Raw genomic sequence first — 17,126 nt, 5'->3', positions numbered from 1 at the left:
CTATTAAAGTGTGGCGGGAGATCTCTGAATACATGGAGAGATGAGGTGTCAAATCCATGCTGTCTCCCATCTGTAATAATCAGGAATTTTTAATCGGCTTCAGGCTTTCTTTATTTCACTCATGGCGTGAAAAAGGGATTCATGTGATAGGGGACATGTTTGAGGATAACACCTTGATGTCCTTTCAGCAGCTTCAAGACAAATTTAATCTCCCTAAAGAGCACTTTTTCGCATATTTACAATTGAGGCATTTTGTTAATTCACTCACTCTGTTGAAGGCTAATACCCTTCAGGGTAGAAGCAAATTATGCCTAGTGCCATGTGCAACACAAAATATATTTCTATGATCACCTTTTACCACTCATTATTGATGAGAGTCCGAGGACAATATACTTTACTCTATGAGATATTATTTGCTGTTGTTGTCTTTTCTTTTATATATATTTTTTACAGTCACATTTAACCACTGTATGTTATTTTATGTCAAATGTCCTTTTTTATTTATTTATTTAGTCTTTTTGTGTGTGTGTGTGTGTGTGTGTGTGGAGGGGGGGGGGGGGGGGTTCTGACTGTATCTAATAACTTTTGAACATAACATAACTGTGAGCCTTCTGTTCTGAAAATTATAAAAATATGATGAAAAAAAAAACACTTCACTAACATAGTTTACAAAACCAAACCTTGGGTGACCTGGATTCAAGTGCATGTGGTCGTGGAGTGTTATGGAATTACAGTCTGGGTCTTTGTGCTTTCAGGTCAGCTCACAGCTTAAGAAACAGACTTAACAGGTTCATCTCATTCAAAAAACTCATCTCAGTTCGGTGTCCCGTTTCCCCCTCCACATGTGTGGATATCTCACTCTCCTCCCTTCTCTGTTCATACACATGATAATGCTGCTGCTCTGCATGTGTGTGTGATGACAGAGGAAAGGAGGGAGAGAGAGAGAGAGAGAGAGAGAAAGCTAAGGGAAAAGCAAGCAGACTCCCTCCATGGCGCATGGTTTGCATGCCCAGTGAAGGGGAGATGATGTAGAGCCATGGCGGAAGTGTCCGCATCTGCGCCAGTCAAGCTGCGCATGTCCTTCACGACTGGCTGCTCGAGACCATCCTTTCAAACACCCGCCCACCCCCTGCTCCTCTGCCCGTCTCTCCCCTCACACTCTCTGGCTGTGAGCTATGGGCTGCGACACCAGGCTGGACTATTTGCCATTACTCAGCCTGGTGACAGCGGAGGCCCCCTCTGTTAATGCTCTAGCTGTCCTCTGAGGTGATATATAAATATAAAGCCAAACACGCATGCAATATGCATGTGTGTATACATCTTGTATGCATATATGGACATGATGAACAACAGGAGAGGAAGGTTACGCCATCATCTTTCATCTCTTATGGGACAGCAGCAGGCCACTCACCTCCTCGACCAAAGTTACTCAGGTCATTGGGTCCCCCGGAGCTGCTGTTGACAGGCAGGCTGGTGGCCGGCCAAGAGTCCGCTAACCAGGGGTAACCAGGGTCACTGGCATTCAGCAGGCCTGGCCGGCTACACAGAAACACAGGGTGAAACACTAGATTAAACACTGTGAAATTACATTAATACCAGTACAAAAAACATCCCCAATTACTTATTATGCATGGTTTATTTCTGCATTATGTTACTGGATTCCGAAATAAACAATAAAAAACATGACGGCAATCAGCAGAGAGACAATGTGAAGACAAAAAAAGCAAACATATGTTTAAATGTTAGTCTCGGCACAATAATGTGTGTTTGCGTGAGATAAGCTTGCCATAAGCCACTGAAGCTAATGAAACACTTCTGAGATAGGGGGGGGGGGGGGGGGGGGGGGGGGGGGGGTACTGTACGGATACATTTCGTCTCTCACAAAGTTGGAATTCCTTCAGGCAAACACAGCCCTTTATCTCTCTGTTTCTCCTGCTGCGTCTTTGTCACATTCCCCATGTTATTAATGCAAAAGCACACTGCGGAGACACTAATGCATGCATTTGCTCTTTGCACACGTGCATCAGTGCACGCCGACACCCGCATGTATACATTTCCTTATTCATTAATATCTGGCGCATTCTGCTGTGTTTTCCCATCAACCCCTCGCGGTGATGTCCAGACAGTCTAAATCTTATCTGATGAGACGTCAAACCTCGGCCCCAGCCCCGCCGTGAAGCCCCTCTGACCCACTTGTGGGACGCCTGCGTACGGGAGAGGGCAGCTCCATTTAACAGGTGTTGTGTCCCTCCTGAGGGGGCGAGAACCATAAAAAGCAGCCATTAAGACTTTAACCTGTCATGGGTGACTGCTGGGAGGCCATTTGGACCACTTTACTGTACAATCACGTCTGAGGCTCGTTACCATGGATAACACAGACGGAGTTAAATGAGAATGAGAGTTGGAGTTAAATGCCTTTGTCTATGTGTCACTTCATTGGAGCATCATAACCTTTTGTTTCCATTGACTTTGCATTGAAATGGGTTAAAATGCAACAGAAATTTGCGCCACAAATTTCTTTAACGCATTAACGCAAACGATTTTTCTGAGGTTGTAGCAGGCTCAGTTTTAAAGCTAGAGTGAAGATTCTGGTATCATTTGAAACTAGAAAACCTAAAGAATCCATTGGAACCAACCATGTCATACAGTACTAGCTTGTCGCAAAAGAGGCTAAATAACGCTCCAGATATACGCAACATTTTGGCGAGAAAACTGGCATGACCTCTGACCTCAAATTATTCTATTCAATAATAGAATGGGTTCTATGGGTACCTACGAATCTCCCCATTACAGACATGCCCACTTTATGATAATCACATGCAGTTTGGGCTAAGTCATAGTCAAGTCAGCACACTGACACACTGACAGCTGTTGTTGCCTGTTGGGCTGCAGTTTGCCATGTTATGATTGGAGCATATTTTTTTATGCTAAATGCAGTACCTGTGAGGGTTTCTGGATCAATATCTGTCATAGTTTTGTGCTGTTAATTGATTTCCAATAATAAATATATACATGCATTTGCATAAAGCAAGCATGTTTGTCCACTCCCAAGTTGATAAGAGTATTAAATACTTAACAGATCTCCCTTTAAGGTACATTTTGAACAGATGCAAAAATGAGTGATTCATTTGCGATTAATTGGGATTAATCATGGACAATCATACAATTAATCGCGGTTAAATATTTTAATCGATTGACAGCCCTAAAACATATTTTAAGCATAAAAAAGTCCCTTAAAGGTCGGCTACAGGATTTGGCGGCATCTAGTGGTGTTGTTGCAGATTGCAACCAACTGAGTACCCTTCCGCTCACTCCACCCTCCAAGACTACGGTAGCGTGAGCTGCCCAGTACAAAACCGTGGTAACGCCGTTCGTCTTGCTCAGAGACCATCCTTACCATAATAACACTACTTTAGGAGCAACAGAATTCAGACGGCGGCTAGCGGTATCACGGTTTTGCACTCTGTTGCTCAGGTTACGGCAGTTTCCCAGGTGTGTCGGAGAACTACAGTGGCCTTCAGGTGACGTAAAAACGTGAAAGGCTCCCTCTAGAGCCAGGGTTTGGCGCCAGTGTTCTCTACTGTGGAGACATGGCGGAGCGACATGGCGGACTCCGTGAAGAGGACCTGCTCCCTATGTAGGAATGACGGGCTCATTCTAAGCTAACGAAAACATTCTTAGTTTGAAAACACAGTTATGAATATTATATTCCCTTTGTGCTAATAGAGTCCCCGCAATGCTCCACACTGTTCCTTTACCAAAAATATCAGAAGTATTATGCTGTCTCTTTTGTTCATTTTACCCTGAGAACTCACACCCTGCAATGGTCAGACAAGCTCCACGCATGATGAAGAGGATGGCACTGCCTTCTCAGAAACACAGCCCACCCCCGCTGCCAGTGCCCGGCAGTGCTGTATGTAGCAGACTACAGATACACATGTGCGCTCTGAGCAGCTGCAGAGCGCAGCAGTTAGCAGCCTGGCTGCCCGGTGGGGCTTTTTGTCTCGGCTCCAGCGGGGCGACGTGTTGGCTCTGAGGGACCGAAAGAGAGTCAAGCCCCGAGGACAAGAGCAGGTAATGGGCGTGATGCAGTCAGTCTCTCCCTCAGCCACAGGTTCTAATGAGAAGAGCTGTTCCACAGAGAGGGGGGGTGGGGGGAATCCAAATGAACTGCAACCCTGGCAAGCTAAGAGCCCTCGCTGTGGTTCCTGAATGCCAAAACAGGCCCTCGGGGGAGACAAGTCATTCAAATTGATGGCTGTGCATCAGACACATGCACTTTTATAGGGTAATACATCTCTCCCCGTCCTTCTACCTCTGTTTCTGGCTGCCACGTTCCCCAACTGCCATCACTCTCTCTCTCGCCATCTACCATCTTTCCCTAACCCTATTTTCCTTTATTTTCCCCCTTATACACCTCAACCTCCTCTTTCTATCCCCTGCCTCTTAAGCGCTTAGCATCTGTCAGACTAACAATTCTAAGCAACTGAAAAAGAAGAGGACATTGTTCTCTTTTGTTGACTCCAGTAAGACTGCACCACAAATGCACACTTTCTTAAAGTGGAACTACACCCATTTTCATACATGTTATTCCTATGGTCTAAGACAGTCCAAAAAATATGAGCAAACATGAGCAACTCTCTCCCAAATCCAAAAACCAGAGAGCTAAAACTCAAACTTGTGATGTCATAGGGTATAAAGTGTGGAGCTGCTCCATAGACAATGGATGGGAGGCTGATTTCATGGACCCATTTTTAATACCCAAATGAGCTTTATTTTATTGTAGTGTTGTAAACTGTGAAACAGAAAATGTACTCGTATACTCAGAATATTCCCCTGAGTGCTCTCAGTAACACCTAGAACATCTCTCCCAATTTATTGTCTATGGAGCAGTTCTACGCTTTATACTTTATGACATCACAAGTTTGAGTTTAGCTCTCTAGTTTTTGGATTTGGGAGAGAGTTGTTCATGTTTGGACTGTCTTAGACCATAGGAATAACATGTATGAATTTTAAAAATGGCCTAGTTCCTCTTTCAGTAAAAGACTATGCCTTTGTTTTGTTACTTGTCTCAATTGTCCCGTGTGCTCTGGCAAGTCCTCCCCCAGCCCACTAGAGAAAGACCATTTGAAACACAAGGAGCTGACAGTGGAAATGGCTGCATCGTCCTTGTATTTATCACACAGCAGTATTCCAGCTAAGGATAATTAGAATAAGACTGATTTCTACTGGGGATATTTGTTATATATGTGTGTGTTTGTGTGTGTGTGTGTGTGTGTGTGTGAGAGAGAGAGAGAGAGAGGGTGAGAGGGTGGGGGGTGGACATCAGGTCATACATCTAATGAAAAGTCAACACCTAACTTTTAATCCCTGCCCAACCCAGGATGGATGGCAACCTTGGCGGATAAAATTTGATTTGAAGCGTTTCCTCTTCCTGTTAGACATTACAGTTACTCGTGATGGGTAGGAAACCATAAATACTGCCTTAGACGCCTGACACTGAGCTTGCCATAAATAAGCCGAGTGAGAGATATTAATTCCAAAGCAACTTCATAAATCAGGCGTTTATGGTCCCGCAGACTAGTGAATGGAATTTGGATTAAAAGTCTAGACATTAGCTAACACTTAGAGCAATGGGTAACACAGATTACTTTCTAGATTAACTCTTAAGGAACATGCTGTCATTTAGCATTCAGATCCTGGGATGTAAAGGAATCTCCATAGCAACAGTTCCCTGCAACACTCAGCCCATTCTCCCTGCCTATAGGAGTGGATCTGCTTTGCTAAAATATTGATCAGCGCCGGGATAGGAAGTTATTACGACCTCCTAATTAACATCTCCCTATTGGCAGGGGGATAAGAAATGAGCCTTTATCGGCTTTTATCAATTTCAATTGAGCAGCCAAAGTCAAATCGTCCAGGTCTACCAATCTGCAGCCCATTCATCTTCCATGAATCATTTATTTTGTGATCGATTAAGTGTAATTGTTCAGTCAGGGCAATTTGGCAGGAGCCAATGAGAAACTGGAAACAGACGCAGCTTCATTTGCTATTGTCTAATTAATGCAATAAACCTCTCATGTAACAAATGAACACATTTTCCTCTGATACCCCGCCGAACAATCCCACTCTCAGGGCAGATGGGCAAGTTGCAACATCTGGGATTTGATGGCACTAGAGTGACTAACGGATCAGAGACTGCGTCCCATTCCATCGTTGTGAAAACTGTGGCAGTCGCTACTGACTAAAGATATGACAAATATAGAGCACCGCCAATACAGACATTTCAAATCCCATTTGCTGGGGTGAGAATCAGAAGCACTTATGTGGAAAATTGAAGGAAAAACACTACAGCAGAAAGTAGATGGGAAAAGGCATGGCAAGTGGCGTGGCTAATTCATTGAGAGGATGCTGGCAGCTCGCAGAACAATATAGGCAAACATTGTCCATTGTGGCATCCAGTCAGTAAGGGGGAAAAAGCATAAATATAAAACTGCTGCACCCAGACTGCAGAGCAAGCACATTCCCAGAAGCCCAGAGACACACAGGGTCAGATTTAGTTGCCAATCTCTCCGTGAGTGTTTGAGATCTGGAGGCTTTACCTAGTCAGGTGTGATAAGCAGTAGATAGACAGAAGCCCGGGATATTCTCAGGGGAGTCTCTTGAATACCCACAAAGGCTCAGTAACTGGTGTCATTGAGATGTGCCCTATTCTCCGTAGCCCCTCTCTCTTTCACTAACGCAGACTGAAACGGAGCAGGCCGTATGGGGGTGCAAGCGGGGGTACCTCCACACACCTCTCCCCTGGGTAATTATTTTTACATTATTACATGTGCTCAGATCCCAGCCGCCCACGCGAGGTGACAGGCAAATTTATCACTCCAGAGGTTCCTCTGGGTTGCCGGTAGCCAGCAGCGGAAGATAAATGACAAAATAAAAGCACTCTCTGCTTAAATTGTTTCTGTTAATTCTGTTGAGGAGATTTATGAGTTCATCTATCGATGCATGAACGGAGATGTGGTAGAAATGTATATTTGCGCGCCCGGTTTGCATGGCAGGCACACAAACGGGTATCGGTTATCTATCAATCTATCAGTCATTTATCAGTGTTAAAATCCAAAACAGCTCGCTGTTGACTTAATGCATGACTGTGGAGGAAAGGTTGTGTTAAGACATGTAAAGCTTAGCACAGAAAGAATAAAGTAACAATGATGGGAAGATTTGTTTTTAGGGCCGTCAAAGTTCACGCAATAATAACGCGTTAACGCAAATTTGTTTTAACGCAACTCATTTCTTTAACTCAATAATGCAATAATGTGATTTTTAGGTTGTAGCGGGCTCAGTTTTAAAGCTAGAGTGAAGATACTGGCATCATATGAAACTAGAAAACCTAAAGAATGTCATACTAGCTTGTCATGAAGGGGCCTAAATAACACTCCAAAGTTACGCTAAATTTTGGCGAGAAACTGACATGGCCATTTTCAAAGGGGTCCCTTGACCTCTGACCTCCAGATATGTGAATGTAAATGTGTTCTATGGGTACCCACGAGTCTCCCCTTTACAGACATGCCCACTTTATGATAATCACATGCAGTTCGGGGCAAGTCATAGTCAAGTCAGAACACTGACACACTGACAGCTGTTGTTGCCTGTTGGACTGCAGTTTGCCATGTTATGACCTGAGCATATGAAAATGCAGTACCTGTGAGGGTTTCTGGACAATATTTTTAATTTTTTTTGTTGTTAATTGATTGCTTATAATAAATATATACAAACATTTGCATAAAGCAGCATATTTGCCCACTCCCATGTTGATAAGAGGATTAAATACTTGATAAATCTCCCTTCAATGTACATTTTGAACAGATAAAAAAATTGCAATAAATCATGATTCATAATTTGAATCGATTGACAGCCCTATTTGTTTTCATTAGCTTGAGATGTTATGATACTTGAATACTGATTGCTCACCTTCCATTGCTCATCAAACCACCATCGACTCTCTGGAATGTCACTAAAATCAGAAAGAAAAGAAAGGGGAGAAAAGACAAAGCCAATTATTAAGTTTTTCAAGTACAATACACAGCAATCAACCAGGATTCATTTCCACGATCAAGATCAGATACATTGTCTTTTTAGTGTTGTCCAGTTTGCCCTTGTGCTTCAACAGCAATGTATTCATCTGTTCTTTTCTTTTTTTTACATAGCTAGATAGTTGATGGATTCACTAAGGGATCCCTCTGCGTCCAATGTCTTTCATGAAAATTAAAAAAAAAAAGTGCAATGATGAGAATTGCATATTGCTTTGCTTTGCATAAGTGGAGACGTCATGTGCTCCTCAAGGACAAGATGCCTGATGAGAGGCAAAACTAATTTCATCTTTCTTATTTTGCTGCTGAGTTATTATCAGATTTGTGATTAAATCTCAGCCCAAAAAATGATTAGAAAAGGCAGAGGGCTCATTAATCACGTTGAGTTTTCTATCTGCGAGCGCTGGAGGCTGAGTTACTGATCCTTTGGCTAGCGGGGCTCCCCGCGAGCCACGCATGTGGCCCGTTCTATTACAGTGATCTATAGATAACAAGGGCCGCTCTTTGTCAGCGGCTAGTAAAACTCCATGGCTCAAAGTGAAGGATCCATTTCATCTCTGTTCAACGACCGTGATGACAAAGCAGGAGTTCTGAGCATGTAAGAACTTCAATGGATCACAGGAAACACAGGAAAGCAGCAAGAGTTTTTGGAAATCACCTCATACCGATGAGCGGGGGGAAAAAAAGAGAGGATGGAAAAAAAGAGAGCTGGTTTCCTCGACAGAGAGAAGGAGAGCTGTTAATAATTTGGCTCATTTGTTCCACAGATGGAGATAAAAGAGAGGAGGAGGCTGAACATTCCTCCTCTCTTTTCTGTTTCATTCAGGATGATTCCACAACAAGCCCGGGCACGGGGCGAGAGAGAGGGGGCTTTTCTGTGGGTGACGTAGCAACACAGATGACAGAGAGGGGAAACTACCACAATAGATTACAGAGGCTGCTGCAAACATGACATTTTAATGTATCATCAACATTACCTAAGCTTGCTTAATCTAATTTCCTCTCATATGAACAGAATTTTAGGATTTTAAACAAGAGAAACACAATTTATCTAGTATGCATGTCAGCACAGTTTATTTACTGCATTAAGCAGCAGCAAGTGGAATTAAAATACTTTACCCAGATAAAACCAACACTGCAGGTCTGCCTAAATGAAATATAGCTCTGACAGCTCAAGACAGAGTTGGCATCCTTTATTCAGTCATAGCTAAAGCCATTTCTCTTTGTTCCACCACCAACAAACTTGCAGTAGAGAAATTCTACGTGGTTTGAGAGAGAGGACTGACAGGAGGAGGAGGTGGAGGCGAGGGGAGGCGAGGGGAGGCTGTGCAGCGGGAAGGCCTCTGAAGTCCCTATCTGTGCTCAGGCACATTTCTGGGCTGCTGTGGGACACTTTCATGTTAGCCAGAGTGACACGGTGTGGCATAGCTGTGCTTCTCGCCTCCGTCTTCCAGATAAGCACTTTCTCCAATATGAATACAGATTAATCCCCTTTAATAAGCATTATGGGGGGTGGGGAGGGGTTGGACATAATCAGCGTATAAAAATTCCATCAAATCTCCTTCCTGCTGGACGCGTGCCTCAACAGTGTAGTGATTTACCTCTCCTGTTCTGACAGCTTTAGGAGGCTGAGACAGGACACTCTCGATACATCAGCTAATTGTCAATACAGAGAAGAGCGGCACTGGATGACTCTTCAGGAGCACGCTGGCTCATGTTCTGAATATCACCTCACTCTAACACTATAATCTCTGCTATGTTCAACCTTGTTTTGTGCTTGCCACTCACAAAACTCTTTTAGTGAAATAACCTGCTTCCTCTCTGGCCTCTCTGAGGTGTGCCCTCCAATTTAAAACAAGGCAACTTTCACTAACATATTAATGCGTTCCGTAATCTGTTGTTACAGCTGCTGTAGAAAGGCCGGAGTAAATTGGGTTTTTGGCTGTAGGCTCCACAGGGACGACATAGCTACACATACACCTTACCAAAAAAAAACAGTAGTTAAAGTTCTCAGTAAATCCAGGAAACAGAGGGAAGGGCAATGTGCTGCTGACCCCTGACTCATTGTACCACAGCTATCAAGTGCACTAACACTGTACAGTACACAGGCCTCTCAGCATCATTTTCATATTAATCTGCTCAGTGTCTTCTGTCAGTCCACTCTATCCACAGACAGTCAGATGCACAACTGTGGTGCCACTCAGGCTTAATTCAGCAGAGGACACACTGTGACAGTATAACACTTTTACACCCATATATATATATAAATATATATATATATATAAATATATATATATATATACTGTATACGTAGATGCTGCATTGGCCTTTGTATCGTACGTCAACGTCGCCGCGATATTGGGTAGGTCCGGACAGGCCTGTAAACACATACAATTGAACGGGGGAGCTGCCCTTTTAATGGATAAAAAGCACTAATGTTTACAATTCTAAACCGATTTCAATGAGTTAGGGTTCAACCCCTCAGAACCCCAACCGTAGCCCTCTAAACCACAACACACATCAGACATCACAATGGTTTTTATTTTTATAAATAACTGTATTTATTATAATATAAATAAACAATTGGTCCCTGATATTAGGGATGCACCGATACCGATACCAGTATCACGTATCAGGTCCGATACCATGCTCATGTACTTGTACTTGTACTTGCAAAATGGCTCCGATACAACGGCACCGATACCATTTTACAGCAGCGTGACGTTAACCTCTCGTCACCATCTTTCGGGTCCTATCACACGCTCCACCTCCCCGACCCCCGCGGGTGCGCCGGGCCGGTGGTGCGCCCGCCCCGCTGGTCCGCCCGCCCCGCTGGTCCGGTGGTGCGCCCGACTCGCCGGCCCTCACTTTCATTGCTCCACGGGGTTTTGCTTGCACCCTCTGGCTCGCGCGTGCGTTCGACTCCTTGGTCCGTGTTTCAAGACAGGTCGGGTGGGTTGCAGACATCGCCACAGACCCCTAGCGCCTTTTACGTGGGCCGCGGCACGGCGCGGTTGAGGCGCACTGAGGACAGTAGAGCAGTAAAGCTGCGGCCGCAAGCCACCTTCGCCCTGAGCCTTTCCAAGCCGACCTAGAGCCGGTCGCGGCGCACCGCCTCGTATGAGGACTCTCCAGCCTGCCGCGTGTCGCTCACACCCTCCAGCTGGCTGTTAACGAGGGTCTTTAGGCACAGAGAAGAACTCGTATCGGTACTCGGTATCGGCGAGTACCCAAATGTAAGTACTTGTACTCGTACTCGGTCTGAAAAAAGTGGTATCGGTGCATCCCTACCTGATATTGTTGGCTTAAAAGTGTTTAGTCAGTTTCACTACAACGAGAGTTACGGGGGTGAAAAGTGTAGGAAGCGGCCAATGCGATATCTACGTATACTGTATACTGTACATCTGTGGTTGCCCCCAACAAGATGGCTCTAGTTCACCATTAAACAGATTTTAGCCAAGGTAGCCAAATATGTGTAGTCACAGAAGTGGAGGAAACCGTCAAGTAAATAACACAAAAACTAAACAGAAGGAAAAGGGGGAAAAAAATGAAATACACCACCCAGCTGCCTAACTGACACCTATGGAGAACAGATCAATAAATTACAACACGATCCGAATCTTAAAAAGAAAACAAAGATGAATAGGATTATTGGAGGGAGAGGAAAATGGGCGGTCTCACTCTGCACCACAAGGCAAAGAAAGATACACAAGACAGGATGAAACTTCAGCCACAACAGATACAAATACAACACAATAGGTAAATAAAGGCTCCAGTTTGCAGGGCTCTGGTCACGGCCAATAGCAAATCTTTGACTTGTAAATTTCTCTGCTTGGTTAAATTGCCTTCATGATTATGAAGTTTGGATTTGCACCAGCCATGACCATCAGCCCGACAATCCGAGCATAATAATACTATAAGCGGGCAGCAGGAGATGAATCTGCGTTGAGGTGGGGTGAGGAGACGGGACAAATGAACAGTACCTGCAGGGGTGAAGGTGAAGGACTGAACTGTAAAACAAGAAGACAGAGAAGTTGGTTGTTAATAGCCTGCAGAGATAAGCGGTGCTTTAGGGGTATCTGCACGCTGGGGACGGGGTTAAGAGGCCGAGAAGTGCTGCTGAGGGTCAGAGAGTGTAAGACCACGTTGTCGCCCAGTGTGCAGAGAGACAGCCAGGAAAGCAGCCAGCTCAGAGGCCACAGAGGTGCAGAGACCAAACCAAAGAAAACACACAAACACAGAAATGCAACGAACAGAAATGAAGAGCAAATTAACCAGACCAGCATATAGTAGCTGCCAATACTTACTAAAAATAATAAGAAAAAATGGCTAAACAAATGTGTTTCTCTCGAAGTTCTGCTTGTAAATAAGAACTAATGTTAGAATATTATAAATGTAAACACTAATGGGTCGGTTCATTACCATTTTCTGCTCTCTAATTAAATCTTGCACCCCTGGCAGTGCATGCGGACTTGGTGGTTGCTAGTATTGACTGGGGGTCGCTCAGTAAGATGTCAGGGTCAGTGTGTGGGAAGAGATCTGGACGAACTCCAGCTTCAGTGACCAGCAGAGAGTCCAGTCTGCCCACTCAGCTCGACCACCCTGGGCTATTAACCAACACCGTGGGCGGATCTGTCAAAAAAAACTGTAGCCCTCTGGAAATGATTCACCCTGACATCTGTCTCCCCGTTGAGCTTTAACACCGTGGCAACCTCACTGCTAGCAACTTCTTTAATCAAAACTGTACTGATTAAGACTGACAGATGATAGCGAAGTGATAAAATACTCTCGCTTTGACAGAGAAGATATCAGTCTAACCTGCGTAGTTGCTCAGGCCCTTCCTCTTCTTCCTCCTCCAGTAGAGCCAAATGCTGAAGCCCATGAGGATGACCCAGCAGGCCCCTCCGATACCGGCGATAAAGGCAGGCTGCTTCACCACATCAGTGATCTGCTCCGTGATGCTGTTGTTCCGGTTTCCATGTATAATCACGTCCCGGAATTCCTTACCTGAGGGGCACGGGGGACAAACAGGAAACATTAATGTGATGCAGGGTGGAGGGAAACCAAAAATAACAAGGCTGTTGTGCATGTTTTTGCTGCTTCAAGGTGAGTATCACAACCACCTCCTGTAATACTGAAGGGCTTGGAAATGTTCCACTCTTTCACTCAACAACTATAGATACATCAGGACAGGGTTAGGGCTAGATTAAGCTCCAAGAAAGTAGATGAATTTCAGCTGAGATATTGACCGAAGGAGGAGGGGACAGATCTAAAGGATGTGCAGTGAAATATAATGTACAGACTGGAAAAGACAAAGCCTAAAAGCTTATATCAAACCCCCAGGTGAGCAGGTTGTTTGCTTAGCTCAGCCCCTAATTCACTCCATTGCCGGTAAAACACACCATGTGAAATGAGAGGAGAGGAGAGGATCCTGGTCTTGTATTGATCTCCAATCGCGGCTCACCCTGACGACTAGTCTGCTTGACACTTTTTCTTGGAGCATGATAAGACTCGGAGCACAAACAAAATGTTCCCAGACATTGAGAGGAACACTCATAAAACACACATATCATATGTGCATGCATTCAAAGCTGCACAAATGCTCTTCATCTTTTATTTTACTGTGTAACCACATTGACATGCACCCATTCGCACGTCCGCAGACACGCAAACACACACAATATTATAACGGCAAGCTCGGGGCTCTGCTCTCGGAGATGGATTATGTGAGTGACACTGGGGAAATAAGAACATGCTGCAGGCCAAGCCATCAGTTATGGGTCAAATCAGGCACTATCTGCCTCAGCTCCACATAAATCATGTGGTCAGGCCACATATCAAAATAGTAGAATTTTAACAATATTATCCATTTGGGAATTCCTAGTATTTAATGAAAAATATTCACACAATTTGCTCTTTTGCTGAAATCATCCTCTAAGGCTTCTTTGTGAGCACTTGACATCGGAAAAAGTAGAAATAGCGCCATGCGGTTTTATGCCTGACGTCATGAATTATTGAGTTATGGCCAAAAACGTGTTTTGTGAGGTCAAAGTGACCATTGACCTTTGACCACCAAATTCTAATCAGTTTTTTCCTCGAGTCCAAGTAGATGTTTTTGCCAAATTTTAAGAAATTCTCTTGAGGCTTTCCTACATCAACAATGGGACGGACGTAAGGTCACAGTGACCTTGACCATTGACTTTTGACAACCAAACTCTAATCAGGTCATCCTTGAGTCCAAGTGGACGTTTGTGCCAAATTTGAAGAAATTAGCTTGAGGCGTTCCTGAGGTATCACGTTCACGAGAATTGGACGGACATGAAGTCACAATGAACTTAACCTTTGACCTTCGACCACCAAAATCGAATCAGTTCATCCTTGAGTCCAAGTGGACATTTGTGCCAAATTTGATGTAATTCCCTCCTGGCGTTCCTGAGATATCTTGTTCAAAAGAATGATGCCTCCGGCGGCCATGGCTGTCGCCGGCGCTGAGGCATAAAAACTTGTGAATACTTTTTATCAATCCATCTTACCAATAATAATAGACTGAGGTTCACTCTTGACTCCAACCCCTGCACTTGTGCTGGCAGCCACCTCCACCCTGTACACCACTCCCACCTGCAGCCCGCCCACCACCACTGAGCGTATGGCTGCGTCCACCGTCTTATTCACATGGAAACGGGTCTCGTTCCCCAGACACCAGATCTAAAGCAGGAAAAAACAGAGAGGCAGTTGATTTTATTTGGCTTTGGATAAGTTCAATGAGAATCCGTGTTGACTTGCCAAGACAAACCTTGTACTCCTGGATGATGCCGTTCTGGTGGTCCGGCGGAGGGGGGTCCCAGGAGATGCTAATGGAAGTGCTGTTCTGGTTGCCCACAGTCAGAACTGTTACCTGCTGAGGGGGGGCGCTGGGAGCTGAAAGAGGAGGCACAAAAAGAACCAGGGCAACAATCAGACCTGCAGAAGAGCATTTAGTCACTTAGAAAGAACAATACTGGGATGCACAGCAGTAGTGTACATCTGCATGTGTTTGAACAGGAGCTCATAAATATGTACGCACAAGTGCACATACACAAAGCCAGACACACACACGCACGCGTGCGCGCCCGCCCGCACGCACGCACGCACGCACGCACGCACGCACGCACGCACACACACACCTAGTTTTCCAAGGAATGTTATTCTTCGGGGAAGGCACAGGTGGCTGAAGGCTGTCAAGATGTCTCATTAGAGGGGGATTTACATGAAGACCAGGGCAGGTCTGACATGGCTATAGCCTATCTTGAACGTTTCACTATGATTTAATATCTCATCCTCTGCTCCAGCCTGGTGGATTTGCACAGACAATACTGGTATTGATTTGTGGAATGACGGGCTGGCAGAGTCAGACAAGTGCTCTCAGTCAAGCTAAGACTCCGAGCCAGGGTGGCACGCGGGTCAACGAGCTTATAGGATGAAGTGCAGACGAGATGGAAATATAAAAAAAATCATTTTAGGGGAAGGAAACAAGGTCTTAGTAAACATATTGACTGACTCCATCGATCAGCCAGATGAAACTAAAGCCAGTAGGTAAGGACCAGAGGGAGGCTGCACATCTAAATGAATGGACTCTGTATCCACAGGCAGACAGAGGGTGGATAGAACAAGACATGTTCGAGCTTCCCTAAACCTCGCTCTGTTGTTATTCTGATGGCGACAATCTTCTGACCCCACAAGGGGTAACAGAGGAAAAAAAATAAATAACAGTTGGCCCAACTGGAAATAACGTTTTAAAAATAATGTTTTCTCATTTCCGCAGTGGCTGGCAGGGGAGCGGCGCCACAGCAGAATACTGACAGGTCAATTACTCCTGGGTTGCCTCTCCCTCACCTCGCCTCCATCCAAAATGGCACGTGTCACCCTGTAAATCTGTGCTCATCCCTCAGCGCGATTGGCCACGCCGACCCCCAGAGAGCCAGAAGGCCCTGGCACGGCGGAAGATGAATGGGTCCGATGATGAACCCAACACCTCAGCCAGATTAGAAGCAATCTACCGAGGGAGCATCTGATCAACCATCACGCTTAGGGGGCTCTCCAACGCTGCGTTACATCCAGGTGACAAAGTGCCGGATTGGCGCGTGGCGGCAATCAAAGGCAATGTCGTTCAAAGTTAATGTTATGAATGATTTAGCAGCTTATTATCATGCATATTTGTGCTAAACAATACACATTTTTCAGTAGAGGCCCCCGGAGGCTGTTCTAATAGAGCCATTAGCGGAGTGATGTATGGCAGGCAGGAATGTGACCCCCTGTCTGTCTCTCGCACACACACGGCGCTGCGCTGCGTGATGAAGGAATACAAACATATCATATTTGAAGCCAGTAGCTAATGTAAAGCAGTGGGTGGTGTGGGAGGAGACCTGTGGGACCTTCTGCAGAGATATCCATCAACGCGGATGAAGATCTGTCCACTGCAAATTAATATTTATACAAACTAGGGCTGTCAATCCATTACAATATTTAATCGTGATTAATCACATTATCGGCCATAGTTAAACCTGCAGTAGGCATAACAACAACCTTTCAGCATATTGTAATTCAAGTGTTCTGAGAGAAAACTAGACTTCTGCACCTCCTCATGGCTCTGTTTTCAGGCTTTAAAAAATCTAGCCTGTGAGGGGAGACTTTGCAGGTCATTTCAGAGAGAGAGCGTTCCTATTGGCTGTTCATTCAACGGAGACAGCTGTAAATCAAAAAAGCAAACTCTGATCAAACGGTCAAACTAGGCAGCGCTGATCAAATATGAATCAATATTCTGTTACTGTAATGCCTATTTCCCACGTAAAATCTTTTCAGAAACATCTTGTAGTGTACTGTTTAGCTGTAAAATGAGAAAGTTTGCTCCGGCTGGTGGGCGGTGCTTGGTATTTCCTCAACTGATCTCAACATGGCAGCCGGGTCACCAACTCTCATTTTACAGCTAAACCGTACACTAAAAAATGTTTCTGAAAACATTCTATGCAAGAAATAGGCATTACAGTAACAGAATGTTGA

At 44.8% G+C, this 17,126-nt stretch overlaps 1 protein-coding gene across 20 annotated transcripts in view; it reads right to left on the bottom strand.

Annotated features, from left to right (window-relative positions):
- robo2 (roundabout, axon guidance receptor, homolog 2 (Drosophila)) overlaps positions 1–17,126 on the bottom strand; it is a 429,877-nt gene that overhangs the window by 28,430 nt on the left and 384,321 nt on the right. For 12 of the 20 annotated variants that reach the window (XM_074640484.1, XM_074640483.1, XM_074640482.1 and 9 more), the window contains 6 exons: positions 14,884–15,008; positions 14,624–14,795; positions 12,909–13,097; positions 12,074–12,100; positions 7,972–8,014; positions 1,412–1,539 (listed from right to left, as the gene is read on the bottom strand). In XM_074640484.1, coding sequence (XP_074496585.1) covers positions 1,412–1,539; positions 7,972–8,014; positions 12,074–12,100; positions 12,909–13,097; positions 14,624–14,795; positions 14,884–15,008 — 684 coding nt within the window. The remainder of the gene's footprint in view (positions 1–1,411; positions 1,540–7,971; positions 8,015–12,073; positions 12,101–12,908; positions 13,098–14,623; positions 14,796–14,883; positions 15,009–17,126) is intronic. The other 8 variants (XM_074640487.1, XM_074640493.1, XM_074640488.1 and 5 more) reach the window with 1 other exon arrangement.

Source organism: Sebastes fasciatus, chromosome 7 (assembly GCF_043250625.1).
Source record: "Sebastes fasciatus isolate fSebFas1 chromosome 7, fSebFas1.pri, whole genome shotgun sequence".
Lineage (NCBI taxonomy): Eukaryota > Metazoa > Chordata > Actinopteri > Perciformes > Sebastidae > Sebastes > Sebastes fasciatus.
This window is presented reverse-complemented; position numbering and strand designations above follow the sequence as displayed.